Source organism: Macaca nemestrina, chromosome 12, assembly GCF_043159975.1.
Source record: "Macaca nemestrina isolate mMacNem1 chromosome 12, mMacNem.hap1, whole genome shotgun sequence".
NCBI lineage: Eukaryota > Metazoa > Chordata > Mammalia > Primates > Cercopithecidae > Macaca > Macaca nemestrina.
The window spans coordinates 55,230,173-55,252,959 of record NC_092136.1 but is presented as its reverse complement, the minus strand read 5'-3'; the positions used below and the strand labels follow the sequence as shown (position 1 = coordinate 55,252,959).

Genomic DNA, 22,787 nt, shown 5'->3' with positions numbered 1-22,787 from the left:
CCGAGACATCCGGATTTCCCTGCTTTCAAGCTTCTGACTTGTCAAGGTCACTGGGGGAAATGAGTGACGTCCCTTGAACGCCCAGGCTGTACTTTGTGGATGATCTTCTGGAAAATTTAGCTAATGCTGACTCAGAAAACACACAAATGAGGAAGGCAGATAGCACAGTGTGAACTGCTAAAGGTTCTCCCAATTCCCATATTCCCTGCCGTTCCTCCTCCCCCAGCAGCTCAGTTCTCACACCATTCACTGTTACTGCCTGTGGAGTCCATCATTTATGTACTCCTAGAAACATCTCTGTCCCTAAAGGAGACTGAGCATAGGTCGTGCCTCTTTTCCTCCCACAATTAGAGATTTTTCCACCCAGCTGTTCAGCCTTGTGATCTGCAGGGTATGATGCTGAAGCTCAGGAAAGTAAATGTCCATTGAAATACTGAGTTTAGAACCTTCTGCCTTCCTTTGAGTCTCCTTTTACACATTTGAAATCTCTACACCACTACAGGTGATTCCTTTTTCAAAGAAACCAGGCACATATAAACATTCACATTTACATAACACAACTAGGAGGGCAATTTACAAAATTAAACATTTTACACTTTCCCCAAGGATTTTTAACTTTACAATAGTAATCACCGCAGGGGTGCTTTATAACATAACTTTCTCTTAATAACTCCTTTAATATTCTGGTAGGCCAGAATTCAAGTCAGACTCCACCTTTCTTGTTTGATGAACACGAGGTTTATCTGTGCTGTGTACTAGCAGAGTGTACTCTATGTTTTTCTAGCTGGATTTTCAGTGGTTTGTGCTTCATGGTAATTATGGAGTTCTGGCTTGTAAGCAATGTCTTGGGCAAAGGTTTATGAGATTTTTCCAAAATGAATGTTTTTTATAGGAAAAGTATATGGATAATGAATTCTTTTTTATATAAGTGGTACTGGTCATAAAGTTAGATATTTTTGTGAAAAATATCAATTAAAAAAAAAAAGAATCTGCTCTAAACAAATGCAGGGAACTTCTAAGAGACCAGGGAAACAGCCCTTACACATCTCCAATACAGACCTCATGACCTGGGTGAGCACAAGCTCCAGTTTCCCAGAGACGTGCATGAGTCTATCATCACAGTACCAGGGAGGCAGACAGTCAGAGTCCTGGCCTCTTCGTGATTATTCTTAAAACCTAACACCATGCCCGAAAGAGAGCTAGCTTTCTAGCATTTGTTCACTTATTACAATAAGAACGAAGGAAGACAGGAAGGGGAAGAATGAATCATGGAAGGCAAGGCTTTGTGTCAAGGAGGAGAATGAGAGCCACAGCGATCACCAGCCATAGAATTTCTGGAATACCAACGAAGAGGCCTGAGAAAGGCTGCTGTGCCAGCTTTCTATTGCTGTCCAACAAATTGCGATAGACTTAGTGGCTTAAACAGTACTCATTTATCATTTCACAGCTTCTATATATCAGAGGTCTGAGTGGGTTCAATTGGGTCCTCTGCTTTGGGTCTCAAGAAACTGACATTAAGGTGCTGGCTGGGCTGGGCTCTTACTCAGAGGCTCTGGGGAAGAATCCACTTCCAAGCGCATTCAGGTTGTTGGCAGAATTCATTTCTTTGAGGTTGTGGGAATGAGGTCCCTGTTTCCTTGCAGGGTGTCAGCCGGGGACCATTCTCTTCTCCCACAGCCCTTCCATTTTCAAAGCACCAATGACGCACTGAGTCCTTCTCATACTTCTAGTCTCTCTTTCACTTCTACAGTTAGCCAGAGAAAGCTCTCTGCTTTTTTAAGAGACAGGGTCTTGCTCTGTTGGCTGGAGTGCAGTGGCGCCATCGTGGCTCACTGCAGCATCTACCTCCTGGGCTCAAGCAGAGCTCTCTGCTTTTAAGGACTCATCGGCCCACCTGGATAACCTCCCTATCTGAAGGTCAACTGTACCATCTAATGTAACACAACAAGAGTGACAGCTCCTATTCAAAGGCTCCAGGGATTGGGGTGGGACATTTTTGGAGGGCTATTCTAGAAATTCCGCCTTCCACAGTCACTTAACCTTGATTTGATTCTGATCTGCTTTCTGAGAGAAACTCCCACATCCACTGTTTTCCTCAGCCCTTTGCATCCCTCTGGGAGATTAATTTATATATAATCTTCCTTGTCCACATTTGAAGTGGATATTAGGGAGTATGCCCTCCTTGGGAATAGCACAGCCTTTGCAGTCTGCTTCCTGCTGGCGTAAGCTAAGATCCCAAAAGTCTTCTTAATTTTTGTTAAAATTTTATTTTTAATCAATACATAATTATACACATGTACATTTTGATGTTTCCATACAAACAAGATGTAGTGATCAGATCAGGCTAATTAGCATATTCATCATCTCAAACATTTATCCTTTGTGTTCGGGGTGTGCAATATCTTCTCTTCCAGCTATTTGAAAATGTTATCATTGTCTACAGTCACCCTATAGTGTCATAAAACACTACAACTTGTTCCTCCTAATTTTATGTCCTTTAGCAAATCTGTCTTTTCCTTTTCTCTTCCCTTTCCAGCCACTAGTATCCTCCATTCTGTTTTTTACTTCCATGAGGTCTTTTTTTTTAGCTTCCATGAATTAGAACATGTGGTGTTAACTTTCTGTTCATGGCTTTACTTCACATAATGGCCTCCATTTCCATCTCTGTTGCTGTGAATGTCAGGATTTTATTTTTTACGGCTGAATACTATTCCGTTGTGTATGTACACCATGTTTTCTTTATCTACTCATCTGTTGCTGGACACATGTTAATACCACATCTTGGCGATTGTGAATAGTGCTGCAATAAACATAAGGGTGCAGGTATCTCTTTGGTATATTTTCTTTCCTCCCAAAAGCTGTTTCTTCACTTGAACAATCAAAGAGGATTTTAGTCCTGACTTGTGTTTCTTTGTAAATTTCCTCACAAAGTTAGATTTCTGCTTCCATGTGCCAATAATCATACCCCAAATCCTTTCCCAGTCATAATTCCCAGAAGTATTTCTTGTTTCTCAGCACCATACCCCTCAAGTTTAGTGGTGAATACACTAAGTTCATTTGAACTCACAAAGGGCCACATCCTTAATCTAGCCTTTGCCATAAGGCTGAGTTGATCTGTTCGACTGAGACATTTTATTGGCTCCCACTCCAAGCTCTTTTTAGTCTGTCTGGGATTTAGAAGTTGTCAGATTTTCTCACCCTTCAATCTTTCACATTTCTGAATACTCTATATTCTTTTTCATTTCTGCTCCCACATAGCCAATTATTTCTCCTATAATACCTTGCTAAAGGCAGCCGAGTTTCTATACTCCAACACTGATCCTTTCCACCACTTATAAAGCAATAGGCTAACCATGAGATGCTTTCCAAGTAATCACAGGTAAGACTTTACCATCTTACCATCTTTCTAGCAGTTTTCTTGTTTCTTGCCAGGTAGCTGGTAAGCTAGAACCTCATATTTTGGAATTTTGCTATTAAAGTACCCAATTTCTGGTTCAAATGTATGCATTAGTAGGGTAGGCTAACTATTATAAACATTCTGGAATCTCTGTGGCTTAATACATAAAAATCTTATCTCTTATTCATGTCACAGTTCAAAATTGGGAGTGCTCATTCACAGATCCAGCTTCCATCTAGTGGTTCTGCCATGTTCTTGGGTCTCAGTGTTCTCATCTGAATCCTCTGGCTTTGGTAGGCAAAGAAGGGAGTAAAAAAAGGTGTGAAGTGTTGGGCGGGAGAGTTTATTTTTAGGGAACTAGATTTGGAAAGTCCACATTCCCCTGCAGCTAACTGTAAGAAAGACCAAAAAACAGTTCAGCTGTGGAGATCAGGTTGGTTAAAAACTCAGCAAACTCAATCACAGCAAAATGTGTTAATTAAAAAAATCATAGACCAGGAAGATACAGGAAACTGGGATCAGGAATGGGGAAGGGAAGAGGAGTAGGAACTAATTCAGCCCCTGTGAGGTAGCCCATAGTACAACGACCAAGGGTTGGGGACCTCTGACTTGGTTCTGGGATGCACTAATATATCCAAAGGCATCTAATTCTTGGTTGGGGTAAGACTGTAACTCAGCTCCATAAAATGAGGAGGCATTTGGCTGCTGCCAGAGGTTTGGAAATGTGCTTTTATTTTCAAACTCAGGTATGTGACACTCTACAGTTCAATGCTAGCACACCTGTGTGAGGCTTAACAACATGAGGAACTGACAGCCAGTGATACACAAATCCAGCACTCCCTCTCCATTTACTCTGTCAGACTGTATATGGGGAGCAACACATATGGCTTTGTGGCAGCCAGAAAGTGAAGGTCTTTTTAGGAGGTGACATCAACAATGACACAAACACATTACTCTGCAACTGAAGGCAGGGAACCAGACTCCTAGGGCTAAGCAGAGATGTCAGACTTCAGAGGCATTTGGGGCGACTCTTCTTTCAGATCCACATCCTCATTGAAAATCCAGGGCCTGTTTCTCTCCAGTTCACTACTGCTTGGGCAGCAGCTCCCACTGCTTCAGGCTGGTCTTTGCTTTCCAGAAAAGATAGACCCATGAGCACTTTTTCAGTCGTGCCCTTGCACATATGGCTACTCTTATGCTCCCTTTTGGAGATGTCCTTTTCCTTGACCTCCCTTCTTACAAATAGAATAGGGTGGGAGAGGGCCTGTGCCTGGAAGTACTCTTGCAGGCCTTTCTGTGGGGCAGCTGGAGGTGCAGGAGCTTCCACATCTGCCTTCCTGGCCGTTACTCATCCAGAAACAAAGGTGGGAAAATTGTGACCAAGTGAACAATAAGAGAGGCAGATATTGAACATTCCCCACCCGGAGTCCTGCTTCCACGGCCACTCTCTGGAACTCCATTTGCATCCTGTCTTTGGCTCTGAGGGCCTCATGTAGCTAAAGCTCCTTCAGTTGTATCCAGACCCCCTGGAAGAGGCCAGGAAAATCATCCACTTGTGCCTCCAAAGTCCCTCTGCCCTGCTCTGTAGCTCTTTACCTTAATGGCACATCCTTGATCAACCCTGGCTTGGGCCTCAGTCATTTTCTAGCTACTGTAAAGGATGCCCCCTTCGGTAAACATCCTGTTTTAAAGTGGGGCATCCTTGGGATGGGGGTCTCTCTGAAGGAGTGACTGCATTGAGCCCAGTCCTTGAGCTTGGAAATGATGTTGCTAGTCTGGTCTCATTCCTGCTCTCTCACAGAGTAGACTGAGAAACAGAATAAGCTGAGGTTAAGAGAGATGTTGCTTTTTGCATTGTGATGGTGGTGATGGTGCTGGTACTGGGAAGCATGCAGCATGTCAGCTGTCCCCAGGCTGCTCTTCACCACCTTGAATGTTTGTTTGTTCTTTTGAACAATATTTACCGACCAACATTCGAACAACGCTCCCAAGTGTCAGCCACCATGCTAGGCACTCACCCGAGAGATGGGTAAGACATGGTTCTTGTCTTTGAGGAAAAATGCTAGGGGAAACAAATAAATAGGCTGTGATATACTATAGATAAAGGTCAATAATAATAATGTTTAAAAAGTGCCAGAAAACACGGAGGAGAGTGTGACCTATTACATTGTGTCTGGTAAGGAGTATGGAAGGAAGGTCATCAAAGTTGGTATGGAGGGGATAATCTTTGTACTTGGTCGAGAAGAGTAACCTGAAGAAAAGAGAAGAACAGCTGGAGAAAAACTAGTGAGTGGAGGTCCAGTGCTATGAGAGAAACTGTTTAGTTTGGAAGCCAGAGATGGAGTAGCTGATGGGCCACTTTGGGGAGTGAGACTGGAATGTGAGGCTTCCAGCTAGGAGACTATCAGAAGAGTCAAGGAGAGCACAGCTCTGGAGCCAGCCTACCCTGGGGTTGAGCTCCAGCCCCATGATTTACTAGTTGAGTGTCCTTGTCAAGTTACTTGTTCTTTTTGTGCTTCAGTTTCCTTATTTGAAAATGGGAAGGGTAGTATCCACTTCATATTTTTTTTCTTTTTCTTTAGGACTTAAATGAATTCATGCCTATATAATACTGAGAACAGTGCTTGGTTCATAGTAAGTCATATATGAGTTTTAGCAATGAAAGCAAACAATATCAATAACAAAACAAAACCGCAAAACAATGACAATAAAACCCACATGGAAATCAACACCCCTACAAAACTGATGAAGGCAGTGGCTGTAAAAGTGGGGAGAGAAGTTGAAGAGGGGATGTGCTCTTTCCATTCTGTGCTAAACAACTGGGGATGCTCTGAAACATCCCCAATTATACTTGGGTTGGAAATCCTATTTGAACTGAAGCACTGAGGTGCAAGTTTACCCTTGCATGTAGTCACACACAGAGTAAGAGACTGAAGCAGAAAGCACATCTTCTCTCCTCATTCACCTGTGAGGTGGGTTAACTGTTTTCAAAGAGAGAATAGGGAATAGATTGTGCTGTACAGCAGCTCAGAGTCAGCGTTTGAAATGGAGACTAGTGAGTCTGCCATTGAAGCCATGAGTTTTCAGTGTTTTTAAAACATCTGCAATCCATGTGGACAGCTCATTGAACAGGTGCCTGGTAACTGCCCCACGCTAGTGAAAATCTGTGGGTTGGCTTGGCATGCATCTTATTTATCCAGAGGTACACACCCAGAGCACACTTTTGAAGGGTTTTTGGCTCTGTGCACATGCATGTTGTATGTGTGTACACAACAGTGTGTGTGGACAGATGCATATATATAATAATTCATATCTTCCCATTTCAAGCACTGAGCTAAATTCAGCCTGTACTTTTTTTTCTGAGAGCCTTTCCTACTTCTGTAAAAAGAAACTCTCATTCCAAAGGAGAGAATGGGAGGCTGAAGTTATTGAAAATGAGATGGGAAATGGGAAGACAGTCACTTTGCAACTCCAAATTCCAGGTCTGATCCTTAGGGTATTAATCATTAAGCAAATTCTTCCTGATAACTGATTACAGAGAGGAAAAAAGAGAGTAAGTTTTTTACTGCCTGCTACCTCCTCCTCCCCTATGCCCCGCTACCTACCCCCAACCACCAGTGAAGGTGTTTTAGTTCTCCCCAGCCACCTGAGCTAGGGGCAGGAGACCTTCCCTTCCAATAGAGCTCCTTGGTGAAGGTGACTTCTTTATCCACTGGATGCTTTCCCAGGGCAGTTTTGTTGATCCTCAAAGAATATCAAGTCACTGTGTATGAATAGCTCCCACAGAAGTGCCAAATGTTAAAAGAAACCTTCCTCATGACCTGATGGGATGGGATGGGATGGGATGGGATGGGATGGGATGGGATGGGATGGGCGGCAGTGTGTCCACACCTGGGCCTGACGTTATACTTGGGGAAAGGGTGGTAGTCTGAGTGTCTCACAGCAGGTCACTGGCTAGGTGTGAGGTTTCCTACTGCTCTGTAGGCTGCTCATGCTGGAGTCCTGAGCTCCACCAGGAGTCCCTCTGGGCTGCAGAGCAAGTGGATCTTCCAAGGGGCCCATCAGCCTGCTCTGCACAAGAGTTATAGGAATTGTAGAGCCCCAGCACAACAGTCAAGACCAGCATCACTGCAGCCATCATCCAGATCACTTGCCAGTGCTGACACAGTTTGGGATACATGACTTGTAAGAAATGGACCAATTCTTCAAATTTGCTGTCAATGAAAAAAACAGGCAGAGGCTTTAGTATACGGGGCACACATATGATACGCAGACCCATAGTTCTCTCTGCGGATAGCTTCTATGCTGTCTTGAGCAATAGTTCTCAAACTCAGCTGTGCCTAGATTAGGTTGGCAGTAATTGTTCAAAATACTCCAAGCATACTGAACGAGGATATCCAAAGTTATGGTCTAGGAATCATTGGCTACATTTTCCCAGGTGATTTTGATTCCACCAGTCCACAGCCTTGATGTTGAGAGCTACTTGTCTAGATCATTCTACCTACTTGTTTGATCATCCATCCATACATGCCCTCATCTATTCATGGGGCGATTCCTGATATCTGCACTCTCCCAAGCCTGGGAGTACAGGTTTGGCTGGCCATGTATCTTTTTAGCACCTAGCTGCATTAATGGTCAGTTCCAAGCTCTAACCTGTCCCTTGCCTCAGATGCATAATTCATTGTTCTCAGTTCCACATCTAACTGTCCAGAGTGGAAGGACTGTGCTAAACTCTAAGAAGCTTGATATCTAGTGATAAATGACAAGGGACTAGATCAACCTCAAGAGTTCCCTTCAAAACATTCAAGAGCAGGCAGAAGATTAGAAGCCTCTTGCAATGTCTGGGTGGTTTGTTCATGATGTTATCTCGACCTCATTAATATTTATTCTCTAATTTCTCCCTCTTCCTCCTTTTCTTTCTTCACTCTCTCCACACTTCTTTCTCCTTCCCTTTCATGTGTCTCTTCCTCTACATTTTTGCCCCTTTCCTCTCTTGATTCCTTCCCAACTATCTTTTATTTTGTCCTCTCTCTCTCTCTCTCTCTCTCTCTCTCTCTCTGTGGTGTGGTGAAAAGACAACAGGCAGATGGCCTGCTTTGACAAGTCCATTCTAGAGCTCTCTGAAGAAGCCCTGAGCCCCTTCATTAAGCTAGGATTTCCTGCTATTTTTAACCTCTAATTCAATTTAAAAAAATAATATGAAAAATGAGAATACTGAGGATTCCTAAACCAAGGAGGTGGGGAAAGTGACAAAAGTGCTTTCTGAAGATCCTGAGGCTCACACACACACTGCAATGATCAAGCCATTGGCTGAGAAGCAGAGAGCTCAAATTCAGAGCTAGCAGAAAATGCATGACTTGCAATGGATTGAAAGACCCAATAAATGCCATCCTTAGAAAGGGACCAGATGCTCAGAGTGCCTGCCTGGGATGCTAAGGCCACAGGGAACATTGACAGGTTTCTCTTCCATGTGGGAACCCCATCAGATCATTTCAGTCACAATTAAGGGAAGCACGAAAGTGAGCACATTTGCTGATTTGAAAATCATTAACTATTTTCACAACTGTTGGGAAGGGAGGGTTTAGAAGTGGAAGCTTTTTTTCTCTCAGCCCTTTGTAGATTCTCTAGATTCTATTTAGACAGAGTTGGATGCTAAAATGGAGACTTTGGGGCTGTATTTCTATCCTCCAAAACAAGCTGCCGGAGTGGCCTCTCCCTACTCTAATCCCACTCTTAATTGTGGCTCCAAAGGAAGAGACCAAGATCTGGCTGTGTGACCTTAGCTGGTCACCCCATGCCTGGCCTATAAGAGAGGTTAGAAATAGATTAGAAATAGAATTTCTTTAGAAGTCAATTTTTGGCTGTTATAAGTAAACTTCTGTTTCTTGAGAGTTATTGGAAAAGTAAAGGAACCAGAATGTCCTCTTAACCCCACAGAGCTGGTTTGAACAGCTGTTGGGAGAAAAGACAAAAGTTTTATTTTGTCCCCTTATGAGTCTCACTTGTTCAATGTCAGAAGGCTGTGCTCTCTCTTTTAATATGGTTAAGATATTGGGGTTCACCCAAAGTTTATTTAAACTGATCCTCAGGAGAGCAATATTTGTAATATAAATTGTTATATATAACAGATATGTGACTCAGACAAAAAGACTTTAATGTGTGATGTTGAATCTCTTAAGTGATCAGCAGCTGGGCTGAACCCAGTGTTTTAAAAATGCACTAAGTAGGACATGGAACTTTTAATAACCTCAAACCTTGCTTTGTGAGTGAGGTACCAACATTTCAGGGGAGAAATCATGTTTGAGAGCAGGTGCATGATAAATGTTACAGGCACCATTGCCACGCACTGATGACCAGGAGCTGGACAGAAAGGAACCAACCTAAGCCTTACTTCCCCGGGGGTTTCATGAAATGGGAGGGAGCCAACAATTGCCTGAGACTGAACTAGCTAGATAAGACATTGATCCCCTTGCTTTGCAAACCAGACTGTTTATATTCCACGTACTCTCTCTCTCTCTCTCTCTGTTTATTTCTCTTTTGTTCTTTCTCAGTGTTTGGAAGTGTTAGAGGTTCCAGTTGGTTTCTGCTGTATTCACGGGTGCCAGAGGAAGGGCTTTTTGTCCAGGGCTTTGGTTGACCGCATTAAAGGGGAGGAGGGCAATGTGGTGGCCTGAGAAATACGAGCAGAGAACCCTCAGGAGGGAGGTGAGGCCTAAGGAGAACAGGATCTGGTTGCTTGGAGTAGGGATTGCACTTTAATTGTTAAACCTGGAGGTTCTTTCACTGGGAAGGCAGTGTGTGATTTGTTTTCAGTGGAGAAGCGTTTCTCCAGTTCTCCTAGTGGCTCTTCCCTTGAACAATGGGGTTGACTAGCATGGGTGAAGACCTCTCACTTTAGTTGAATCCTCCACCAACTGGGCTCTGTTGGTAGCTCCTGTGTGCCTATCCATTTTGCTTCTAATCTTCACTTCATTACCTATTTGTTGCATGCATGTGGTTTCCAGAGTTTTCCAGCAATGAGGCACAGATACATACCCGGATTAGATAATATTTCAGCAGCTGGTTAGATATTTTGTCTGGAGCTGCCCTGGACCCCAAGATAGCCCAGGGGTCTAAAAGCAAAGATTTTGGTAAAGTTTTTCCAAGGTGGCTATTACTACATTTTAAAAAATCAAGATTCAAGACTTGTGGTTTAAATACACTAATAGAGACAACACAGCTGAATAAATGAAATTGGGCTGTCCTGAAAATCCAGAATGTTGGCATGGTTATTATATCTATGGGGTAGAGTGTACCTCTTCTATGGGTGCTAGTTTATCCTATCCCTAAGCATGTACTTCTGCGGGATAATTTAGGCCAGGTGGGGCGAGACCTCATTCCCATAATACTTTATTGCATGGAGTGCCCTGGAACTAAATGAGGTCATTTCTATGATTCTGCATCCTAAAGGCCAGGCAGGAACCACAAGTGGGACAAGATACAGGTCTATATTCTCTTTATCTACATGTTATATTCTCCTCCCCCAACTTAGGGGAACGTACCTTTGAAATAGAAAGTATTTTAAAAGAAAACCCCAAGTATTTCCAAACTAAAGTGAAAACACTGTCTGGGTGACCAAGCTTGATTGGTCAGCATGGTAGGCACCTGCTGGAGACTCACCTTTGCCACTGAGCTGAGTTTGCCCTCTATTCCATGTGTCCTCCCTGTCCCTGTTCTTGTAAGAAACACACTCCAGGCCTTCAAGTCAACTCTCTTGGTCTTGGGCCTTTTCATGCGGATGGCTACCCATAATTTCGTCTGGGAAATGAGCTAACCATGGCTGGGCTGGGAGGGACTCCACTTAGGGCCCTTCTCCCTTCCCATGACTGCCCCTGACCTCTCAAGCTCTTGCAAACTTCTCATTGCTAGCTATCTTGGCTCTTTGGGATTTCCTCTACTTCCTTCCCAACATGCGTGCCCTCTTGGTTTCTTTGGCTACTCACTGGGGCCCGAGATTCACTGCTGCCCTGGACTGGCAATTCCAAATTAGACGAATTGTAACCCATTTCAGCAATGGCAAGGACTCCAAACACAGGCTTCCTACCTGCTTCTTGGGCCCTTTTCCTCTTCCTCAGTTTCTTCTACCTCTTCAGGTTCCTCAGGACTCTCACTCTTCTGTTCTTCCTCCTCCTCCTTCAGGTCTTGAAGTTCTTTGGTCTTCTTTAGACCTTCTTGGAATCTGGGGGGCAAAAAGGAACAGTTGAGTCTGGAAAGGCCAGGGGCAATGCATCCTCTCCTGAGTTCCTAGGGGAGGGGACTTGAGCAGCACCTCCAATAATTATGCGCTTCCTGTGGTTCCACAAAACAGGAAAAAGCTGGGAAGCTCCACTGAATCCCAAGGCAGCTCGTGCCAGTACCATTTCCCCTCACTCCTCAGTCATCCTTCCTGTTTACGTGAAAGTGTGATAAAACTGACAGGGAAAAAATGTGGCACAGGGTCTCCTGACTGGGTTCTTAACCCACAAAACATTCTGTAGGGCTGAGATTGTATTTGTTCTCCACGTGACCATGGAGCTTCAGCCTCTCATCTGTAAAAGAGGAAGGGTGACACTCATTTCGCAGGGTGTTGGAATGTTTTTTGGAAGTGCCAGGTGCATGGCTTAACCTAGAGAGGTACTCAGTAAATGTTTACAAAACCAATGAAGGAGTTCATGCCTATGCATTCCAAGGATAGAGGACAGTGGTGGGTGAAAAAGGCAGACTTTCCAAGAGAAACCTTTGTGGTTTTTCTCCCCCAGGATCAATATTACCCCAAACATACTCTGTTCACTTGTCCTACGCTGAGTGTCTAACACTAGCAGTTTGGCTGGGCAAACCTACCACTGAAGTCCATGGGTTCTGTGTCAGTGGGAAGCTACGTCTTTCTCACGAGCTATGGAGACAGGAGACGCTTAGGGCACCATACATGGTTGGAGGTCATTCTCTACCTTGAGGCTTGGGCCCTGCTCAGGACTTGGTCTCTCCAGTGCTGACAACTGGCCATGGGTGCTATTGAAGCTCAAATGGAGGAGGAGGCAGTTGGAAGTTGAAGAGACTCCATTTATAGGAGGAAGGAGTAACCAAAGCAGTTCTAGGAAGCAAAGCTGCAGCTGCTCCTGGACACTGCTGGCTGCAACATGACTGCTCTGAGCACGTGTCAGGAAGCCTCAGGCACCACCAAGAGGAACCCACCCAGGGCCCCTGATTTCCAGACTATTCTTAGCGGTGGCATTCTGGTGGCTCTCTGCCTAAAAAGAGGGCAGTCTCGTTATTGTCTAACCACACCCTCTGACCCTGCTTCCTCCTGTCCTTCCTGTGGAACAGTCTTGCTATTTCCAATGTAGTTCCTTCCCGTGGCAAGGAGGTCCTGTGGCCACTGGTTACTTCCCTAAAGCCTCTAAGAAACGGGAAGGACCTGTGGGAAGGCATCTTCTGAGACCTGCCAGGTGCCCTCCGGGTGGCTGAGGTCTGACTCACCCCTTGCTGTAGGCTTCTTCCTGCATCCTGGCCTTGGTCTCCTGACTAAGCTCCTCCAGGCAGCTCAGGGCCAGCGCAGGAGCACAGGCTTCACAATCTGGGTCCCCATTTGTCTTTCCACTAGTGAGAAGAGAGAAGTACAGGGCATCATTTCAGAAAAAGGTGGAGGCCTAAAAACAAAACCATGTTTTTGGCCCGATTCCTGATGAGGAGTGAGGAAACTCAGGCTTTTTCAGTAGCTTTCAGAGTTTTTCTCAATCCTTCTACCCTGAGACAAAATTTTATAAAGGTCCTAGTCCATGAATAGTCCCCAGCCCATTAAATACCTCACCAGCTCTCCTTCTCCTCATGCTCCCAAACTGGCATTTATTCTTATTCCAGGAGGTGCTGTAATGGGTGCTCTACAGCACTGAGATGAGGAAAATGGGGGCAGACCAGCATGTTTAAGGTCATTCCATTCCTGTTGTCTTTCACCAGAAGACCCTCACTCATTTTTTCAAATATCCACTTATTTTCTCAAATAAGCCACAGGCACATTGTAATGTGCTGGGGGCACATTAGAAAATAAAGAAATGGTTTTTACCAACATGGAACTTAGCAGAAGGAAAAACCCCAAAAAAGGAAAGAAAAAATATGTGATTAATTACAAATTATAACTTTTATGAAAGAAATACTGTACAATGACAGAAAATAACAAGGAGAGAATGTGTTTAGAGTGAATAGTTAGAAAAGGCCTCTCTGAGGTGCTGAAGTTGAAGTACAGGCCTGAAGCATGAGAAGTCAGATGTATTAATAGCAGACAAGAGGGCTGGGAGCGGTGGCTCATGCTTGTAATCCCAGCACTTTGGGAGGCCGAGGCAGGTGGATCACCTGAGGTCAGGAGTTTGAGACCAGCCTGGCCAACGTGGTGAAACCCCTACTCTACAAAAAATTCAAAAATTAGCCAGGTGTGGCGGCACATGCCTTTAATTCCAGCTACTCGGGAGGCTGAGGCAGGAGAATCACTTGAACCTAGGAGGCAGAGGCTGCAGTGAGCTGAGATCGCACCACTGCACTCCAGCCTGGATGACAAAGTAAAACTCAGTGAAAAAGCAGAGGAGAGATCATTCCAGGAAGATAATGCAGGTTATTTAAAGACTCTGAGACACAAAAGGTGCTGAGTTGTTTGAGAACTTAAAAAGAGGCAGAGTGGCAGGAGTTAACTTTTGGACAAGAGATATTTGCAATGCCTGTGAGGTATCCAAAGGGAGATGTCAAGTATACAGTTGAATTCATCAAAGTGAGTCAGGGAAGAATTTTAGGCTGGAGATATTCATTTGATGTCATCAGAACATAAATGTTACTTAAAGCCATGGGGATGGACAAGATTGCTTAGGGAGATAATATGAGGAAAGACAAGAAGAGGAGCCAGGACCAAGCCATGAGGCTTTGCCACACTTGGCTCAGGTGGAAAAGAAGGCATCTTCAGAGGAGGCTGAGCACTAGCAGCCTGAGAGGTAGGAGGAAACCCAGGAGCGGGTGGAGTCTTGGGAGCCAGGAGGTAAGAGCACATCAAGGCGGGAAGAGTTAACAGTGCCACACACTTCTGAGTTTGAAGCACACAGACAAGGTGACTATTAGATTTGATAATACAGAGGTCAAGAGGAGCCTCTATGTAATGGTGGGAGCCAAGCACAGGTTGGAATGTAAAGTAAAGAAGGGGAGGTGGGAAAGGGGAAGTTACAGACACAGCAATTCGAGTAGGAAGGAGTGTAGAAGTGTGTGTTGGAGGGAGTGTGCAGCTGAAGTAGGTCAAGGGAGGATGCACATTTGAAGGTAGGTAGAAATGATCTAGTAGAGAGGATGAGAGAAAGGGATGCCCAAAGGAACTCAGTCTTTGCAAAACGAAACAGGGACAGACTTTGGAAAAGTAGAGAATCTCTCCTTGTTTGTAACAAAGGGAAGATGATGATGAAGTTGTTGGGCTGGAGATCTGGTGAAGGAAAGTGAGAGGGCTCCTATGGGAGTGTAGCTTAGGTATTCTCTATAAAGTAGACAGCAAGGTCATCTGCTGAGAGTGAGAGGTAGAGGGGTCTAGGAAGGTCTGTGGAGAGAGGAGAGGTGTAAAAGAGTTATATGAGAAAGAAGAAAAACAGACATGCTAGAACATCATGGTAGGATGTCTGGGTGGTGCTGGGAGATCATTGCGGGTATGAGATCACAAGTTTAAAGGAAGTATCCAGACGGCTATGCTTTCCCTAGAAATCCTGCAGCCCACCTTCGTGTCCTGATCCCCAATGGGAGCAATGTCGTCATGGAGGAGTCCTCCAACAAGGCAACACTGTGAGCAGAGCTTTCTAGCCAGGACTCTGAAAGATCACAGCTGCCACCCTCCCTGACCTCTTAGACAGGGTTTATGAGTGAGCCTTGTATCTTCTCCTCATTCTTGGCATCAGTTTCCCATCTCTTAGTTTTCCTCAGACCTTTTAAAATTTACATTTAGTCAGGCTGGAAACCACAACCCATTGTGAACAAGAAAGATAACGCTCTAAAAATACCAGCTATTCATAACATTTCTCCTTTTGCAAATTACATTATCCACTCCCTTCCATGTGACCTTGGCCTAATGTGCAGTTTCCTATTTATCCAAATCACTAGAGCGAGAGGAGAAAAACACAGCTACAGCCAAGGGCAGGGAAAGTAATTCTTTCATGAAATATATATATATATATATATATATATATATGAAATGAGATACTGGTATTAGACTTTTGATTTATACACAGCTGTCAGCCTTAGAGGTTCCTTAAGGTTAAGCATGCATGAAGGAGGACAGTGTAGTATAGAGGAAAAAAACTTGCCTGAGGCAAACTTGGATTCAAATCCCAGCTCCAAGACATGTAAATTATTTAATCTTCCTGAACTTCAGATTCCTCAACTGTAAAATGGGGATAGTAATACATACCTGATGGTGGGGGTGTAAGAATTAATGAAGAAATGTAAATAAACTTTCTGGAATATGTTTATTTACATACTCAACAAATTATTATATCTGCTATTATTATTGTTATATAGGAAATGTATTGGTTCATTTTGGGAGCAATCTGAGCTACCTCCAAATATGACTCATAAAAAATCCAGGCAATTATTTATATCATCAAGGAAGAATTTGTTATATATTACTGAGACACGTCAGAGTCAGAGGAACCCTAAATGTGAACCAATTTAAGGTATGGTAAAATTAAAATTACATTTTCATAAAATGGCTTTAGGAAATTTCTCAGGTGCACATGTATTGCATGTCATCACACACTATGCACCTTAGAATTTTGCAGAAGAGTGACCGTAAACAAAGCTCTCATTGTCCTTGGGTCATTGATCTCTAGAGAAGAAAACTTTTCGTTACCAGGGCCAGGAAGCCCATTTCCTTGACCCTTTTACATGCAGATCTTCTGTCCATTTCAGCTCCCCTATAGGGCTCTCATATACATCCTCTCACTTGATCTTTCCAATGATGAGAAGAGCTAAAAATTAACTTATATGTATCAGACTATGGTCTAACATCTCACTTACGGCTCACAAATGACCCAAGAAGGTTTTACTGTTCTCTGTTTGACAGATGAGGAAACCAAGGCTCAGAAAAATTAGGCTGAGGCATGAAGATCGCATTTCAAGTGATTTCATATCTGTCATATGATCTTGGGACCAGCCCAAGATTATACAACCAGTGTGTGGTAGAACTCAAATTTTACCCTGTGCAGTCTGATATGCACCCATTCTTCTGACTACACTATCTGTCACCTAGGTGGGGTATTATCCCATTTCACAGATAAGAAACCCGAGCTCAGGTTGACTAAGTGACTTGCCTAAATTCACGTTATTGGTGCTGGGACTCTCATCTTGGTCGTCTACGTTTGTGTCAAGATGGACTTTCCAGCCCCCATGAACCCCTGCCTTTCTTTCAGTAGAAGTCTCTTCCTTTCACTCTGGTGAGTGAAGCCCTTCCTGCCCTCAGACTGGACTGTGGCTTCTATGGTGTCCCTCTTTTCAAGGCTGCTTGTCTAGAGTGTAAGTGGTTGGGAGGGCCTTTGTTTAATGCGTGTGTGGGGGTTAGGGGGGAATGGAGGGGTTGTGGGTAGGGTGGGAAGTGGGGAAAACACAATATGTAAAATGTTTGCTGTCCTCTCCTGACCTCTGAACTGAGCTTGTAGTTTTTTAAATATCTTATCTAACTATCTGGAAGTTTCTCCCTAAGCATCTTTAAGACTAAGCTCAAATGTCTTCTCCTCTGTGAAACCTTTGCGGGTGTTCTCCCCTCCCTCACACCCTCTGGTTAAAGTTGATCTCTCCTTTTTTTTTTTTTTTCTTGAGACAGGGTCTCGCTCTGTCACTCAGGCTGGAGTACAGTGGCATGATCTTGGCTTACTGCAACCTCCATCTCACAGGTTCAAGTGATTCTCCTGCCTCAGCCTCCCAAGTGGCTGAGATTACAGGAGTGCACCATCACGCCTGGCTAATATTTGTATTTTTAGTAGAAATGGGGTTTCACCATGTTGGCCAGGCTGGTCTCGAACTCCTGGCCTCAAGTGATCCACCTGCCTTGGCCTCCCAAAGTGCTGGGGTTACAAGTGTGAGCCACCGCACCTGGCCCTCTCTCTCCCTTTATTCTGCAACCACACCTCTATGACAGCGTGACTCACAGGGAGGGCATTGATGTTTCAGATACCTGCATATGACTGTAATCATAGGAAGGAGGACGGTGTTTAGGTCAGAATAGTGCCTGGCACACAGTGGATACCTTTAAGTGCCTGTCAAGTTGCATCGGTTTCACTATGACTTATCCAGTCCCCACCTAGGAATGTTGTAAAAGGCACAAGTCCTCTCTGTAAATGGTTATTTCCTGAGAACCCAGTGTTTGGGTTGGGCTAAAGAAATCTGTAATCATGGCTGTAAACTGGAGCTGAGCACAGCCTGTGCCTACCCTAGGGATTTCTGGCCCAAAGGCTCATGGATCTTGGCATCTGTTCCCTGCCTGAAATCCTATGTGCTTTCTTTCTGAGATGATTCATGGAAATGAGGCTCATTGTTCTCACACATGCACCAGGTCAAAAATGTTTGTCATTGTGCTCAGCTCTTAGTAATGTGAAGAACTATTTAGTCAAAATATGTTTTTGGACAGGCAGGTATATTAGATTCAACTTTTCCCATGTGGAAAACAATATTTGAAAGTGACTACTATCCTTTGTGATGGGCATATCTTCTTGGGCTCAGCAATGTTTCCAAGTCACCCCCACTGACATGGTTCCCTCTGACAAGCCCAGCCCAGGGAACCCAAGCTTCCTTACTCCCCGTTACTCAGTCCTAGATACCTGGGGTCCTCCACAAGTTTATTGGGGTGGTGGGGGGGGGGGCGGAATTCACTCCAAAATACTACCAGCAAAGGGGAGTTGCTGACTGTACACATTTAGCGTCCTACGAAATCTTTAACGAATTTACCCTGGGTGCTTCAAGAGTATAGAAACATGGCTAGTTTTAGACAGTTAAAATTGCTCTGTGATACATTAACATAATAACCCCTTTCTGACACTAACGCTGTGCATCATCTACATCCTGGTTTTGCTGATCCCTCTGTGAACGGTTCCATGCATACCCTGTCTCTCACCCAACTCTACTCTCCATTCCATGCCCAGTTGGTCACCAGGCTCTTTCAAAAATAGCTCTTAAATTCATCCTCTTCTCTATGGTCACACTGAACTTTGTTTTATCCTTCCAGTTGGGCCGTCTATTAAAAGGGTAAGGGCATGTGCTCTGCTATCTACCAGCTTTGTAACCTCAGGCAAGTGACGATTTCTCTGAGCTTCAGTTTCCTCATCTATAAAACAAAGATATTAATAGTATACCTACCTCATGGGATTACTGTGAGGATTAACTGAGATTCTTAATACAAAGCAATTAGTAGAGCACTTGGCATAAAACGAGGTGCAGTAAATAGTTAGCAGTAATTGCCATTGTCAACAGTGCAGTAAACAGTCAACAGTAATTACCATTGTCATCGGTTATCATTGTCATCCTTATCATTATCATCATTCCTTGAATACTCCATACTTTGTCACATGGACAAAGCCTGGAATGTTGCTAACCTCCTGGTCACCTAGTTAATTATGTACCCTTTAGATTTTACTTTAAAAGTAAGTTCCTAGAGGAAAACTTTGTGGGGTTTTTTTTTTTTTTTTTTTTTTTTTTGAGACAGGGTCTTGTTCTGTCACTCAGGCTCCAGGCTGCAGTGCAGTGGTGCAATCTCAGTTCGCTGAAACTTCTGCCTCCTGGGGTCAAGCCATCCTCCCACATCAGCCTCCTGAGTAGCTGGGACTACAGGTGCATGCCACCATGCCTGGCTAATTTCTATATTTTTTGTAGAGATGGGGTTTCATTATATTGCCCAGGCTAGTCTCAAACTCTTGAGCTCAAGTGATTCACTTGCCTTGGCCTCCCAAAGTGCTGGGATTACAGGCGTGAGCCACTGCCCAGCCAAGGGGAATCATTTCCTAAACTCCCTCTTCCCCCTACTTCCCCACTTCCCCCAACCTTACACCAAAATCGGGTTAGGTGCTCATTTTCTGCTGCGTCATTCCCTTAGCAACCCACACTTCCTTACGATCCCACCCATCGTGTTGTATTAGAATAGGCTGCTTCCCATCTGTCTTTCCCGCTAGACTGTGAGCTCCCTGAGTACATACTATGTGCCTGGCCCTTGGTGATTAATTGTTAAAGGAATGAAAGAACAAAAGACTACAATTACATAGCTATTTCTACTTGCAGAACTGCTCTTGGGCTTTGTTTTCTCTTCAAGACTAATTTTAAATATCACTCTCCACCCGTATGTTTAAGTCTACAGGTTTCTAGGCCCTTGTTGAGTGAAGAGCAGTTCATTACTAAATGACCTCCAAGAACAAGGCTCAGCATTCTCTGAAATCTCACGGAGCAGTGTAATCAGCTCTCAAGTATTTTCCTGTCAACTAGCCACAGGGTATTTGACCTTCTTATCCTTTGCTTAGCCAGCACCCTTCCTGCTTCGTCACTGTATGCTTAGGAAAGGTGAAATCATTTTAATACAAAGCTGAATACAACAATCTCTGAAGCAATGTATATTAAACTATAACACATTATTTCTCTTTCGCAACATGGCTAGGGCAGCTAGAACTGACTAAGTATTTGTGTATAGGACAGAAGATAAGAATTCACTTTTACTCATATATTGTCTGATTGTTAGTGCATTGGGAATCAAGTAAATGTTTCCAGTTTTTATTTATTTATGTATTTATTTATTTGTATTTTTAGTAGAGACAGGGTTTCACCATCTTGGCCAGGCTGGTCTTGAACTCCTGACCTTGTGATCCACCTGCCTTGGCCTCTCAAAGTGCTGGGATTACACGTGTGAGCCACCATGCCTGGCCATGTTTCCAGTTTTAAATGGAAATCACTTAACGTCTTTGAGAAATCCAGAAGGGGAAGCTGTTGTTCATCCTGAACCCCTCTTAATCTGAAGATGCCCTCGCCTCTTTGCAACCATTCTTCCATGGGTATATTCCCAACTGGAGAGTCAACCCCAGTGTGCTTGACTTGCCTTAATCCCCACTCTGTCCCTATCTCTTCAGGTTCTATAAACCCCTGGAAAGGTGATGGCACTATGGACCATTACCCATTGACGCTCCTAATCTGGGGCTGCTGCTTATTGTCTCCAATTTTGTACCTCAGTTTCCCTTACCAAGGATAATTCATGTTTTCATGATCCCCACTGCCTTGGACAGAAGTGCTCAAATGGATTGGCATAAGTTCTACAGAGTTCAGGCCCTGCTCTGTCATGATTAGAGTCTGTTGAAGAGATCTTCTGCCTTGAGTGGCTCTGCAGGCCTAGAGTTGGGAATGGGGCTAGAGTTGAGGGTTCTCTGAAGTAGGGATTCATGCACCCAAAGGGAAGGTTGGCAAGGAGAATTTTAGTGGGTTTCTCAGTCAGAGCATCAGGTGACCATTTCTGGAGAGATTCTATGACTCTAGGGTGAGGATGAGGCCCTATGACTCTAGGGACTTGGTAAGTTTCTGTAAACTCGGTCACTTTCACGTGGTCCACATGGTGGTGGTTGTGTCACCTCTTGACAATTTCCCTGTAGTGATCAAGAAAAGGCAGAGAGAGAGAGACCCCAAGAGACCCTCTATAACACGAAGGACCTGTGAGCTTATGGGGGTGAGGTGGTAAAGAGAAGAAATGCTGGGCAAACTTCAAGACTAACAGGGGACAAATCACTGGGTGATAAGCTGGTGGCTGCACATAATGAGAGATGCAGGAAACAGGCTGGGTCTGGAGGTGGGAGCCTGTCTGTATTGAAAAGGGTCCCAACATACACTTTTCCTGCCAGATAGCAAAACTTTTCTGACAGCAAAGAAAAACGAAGGACTAAAGCTGTCTTGAGGCAAGAAAGAAGGAAGAATAAGGTATATGTTCTACCAAGTGAGAAAAGACACAAGGGGAAAATTCCGAGAGGCAGCAGGTGTGATCCAGATGTTTTTCAGCAAGCAAATGAAAGAATTTGAAAAGTAAGCTATGAAGTCCTCTGAGTGCATAGAAACAGCCTCCCTTCCTCTGGCTGAGGATGAAAAGATCTGCACATTGCACAGATGCCTAGAAAATCACAGACACTGCTGGCTGCCAATCCAATATGCATTTTCCTTCCTCGTTCCCAACAGCAACATGATTCTGTTCAGGAATTTACTCTTCTTTATGGAGTCATTTTGCTTTTTGGGAAGCTGACCCTCTCACCAACCCCAGGGAATAGTGTAAATCCCATGATGACAATCCCATTCCCAAAGTGATTCTTTTAGAAAGGGACCTCCTTCCAGATTTGTCAATGAGATAATAGGGAAGACTGGTGAAAGGTTTCTGGGTTTATTCCTAAGAAAGGAACACGGCAAGAAACAGGCCCTTTTCTTCCTCTAGGTATTGTCTTGTCTGGAGGGGATGCCAGTAACTACCAGCCGTTTGCCACAATCCTGATGATGAAGTTAACATACAACGTGGCCAGAGGCAAGGAAGTAGTAGGCATGCTGAGCTAGAGCCCTGCTGTGCCGTACCAGAAGCAGCTCTACCTTGGACTTACTAAGTCCCATTGAGTTGGGGCTTTCTTTTGTCTGTAGCCCAAAGAATCCCAACTGGCAGAGAAGGCTCCAGTCTTCTCTGGGCTCTCTCAGATTGGGTACACTTGGCCTCAGTCAGGGCATCTTCCCGGTTCAAGAATCTTGCAAGCGGATTCTGAAATCTTTGTGGGTCTCAGACTCTCATTCATTTCCCTTAAAACTTAATTTGCTTTCCCCTGCATTTTGGGGATGAAAATGGGAGGAAGGAAAGTAAAATGGGGAAATTTTCCTGAGAGATCCCTGAAGCAAAGAGGAAAATCAACAAACTTACTTTTCCAAAAGTGCAGGCAGTGCTGAAGTGACAGGTAGGCTGCCTTTCCCATTGGGTGATTCCGACTGAATGAAAAACAGAAGACAGAGAACTGAGGATGTGCTATGCAAGGAAGAAGCCAGAGCTGCTGGGTTTCTGATGATGGGAGGGGGGCTGCTGCTTCTCCTCTTTCCTCCATGCCCCCACTTTCCAATCTTCATCTGAGCCCAGACCTTGGCCCTTTCCCTCGGGCCTTCCCTGTCCTCCTTTCCTCAGCATTCCTTTCCTCTAGGGCACATGCAGCTTGCTCCTTTTCCTTCGCCTCCGCTAAGTTTCCTTAAGCAAAGAGGAGAGTTTACATCTTGAGGCTCCATTCTGGAGAGAAGCCATCAGTTTTTCTCTGTCCTGTTTACTGACTGTGACTGAACACCAGTGGGCCTCCTACAAGTGCAGGTCCCAGGCTCCCTGTGATAGATT

The 22,787-nt window shown here is 44.3% G+C and overlaps 1 protein-coding gene across 16 annotated transcripts in view; it reads right to left on the bottom strand.

Moving 5' to 3' along the window:
• Positions 1–15: 15 nt before the first annotated feature.
• The window catches only part of IRAG1 (inositol 1,4,5-triphosphate receptor associated 1), a 129,423-nt gene continuing 106,651 nt past the window's right edge, over positions 16–22,787 (bottom strand). For 14 of the 16 annotated variants that reach the window (XM_011753193.2, XM_011753202.2, XM_011753189.2 and 11 more), the window contains 4 exons: positions 22,332–22,396; positions 12,893–13,012; positions 11,481–11,615; positions 681–7,611 (listed from right to left, as the gene is read on the bottom strand). In XM_011753193.2, coding sequence (XP_011751495.2) covers positions 7,368–7,611; positions 11,481–11,615; positions 12,893–13,012; positions 22,332–22,396 — 564 coding nt within the window. In that variant the 3' untranslated portion in view covers positions 681–7,367. Of the gene's footprint in view, positions 127–680; positions 7,612–11,480; positions 11,616–12,892; positions 13,013–22,331; positions 22,397–22,787 lie in introns of those variants that run through there. The other 2 variants (XR_011610833.1, XM_071075102.1) reach the window with 2 other exon arrangements.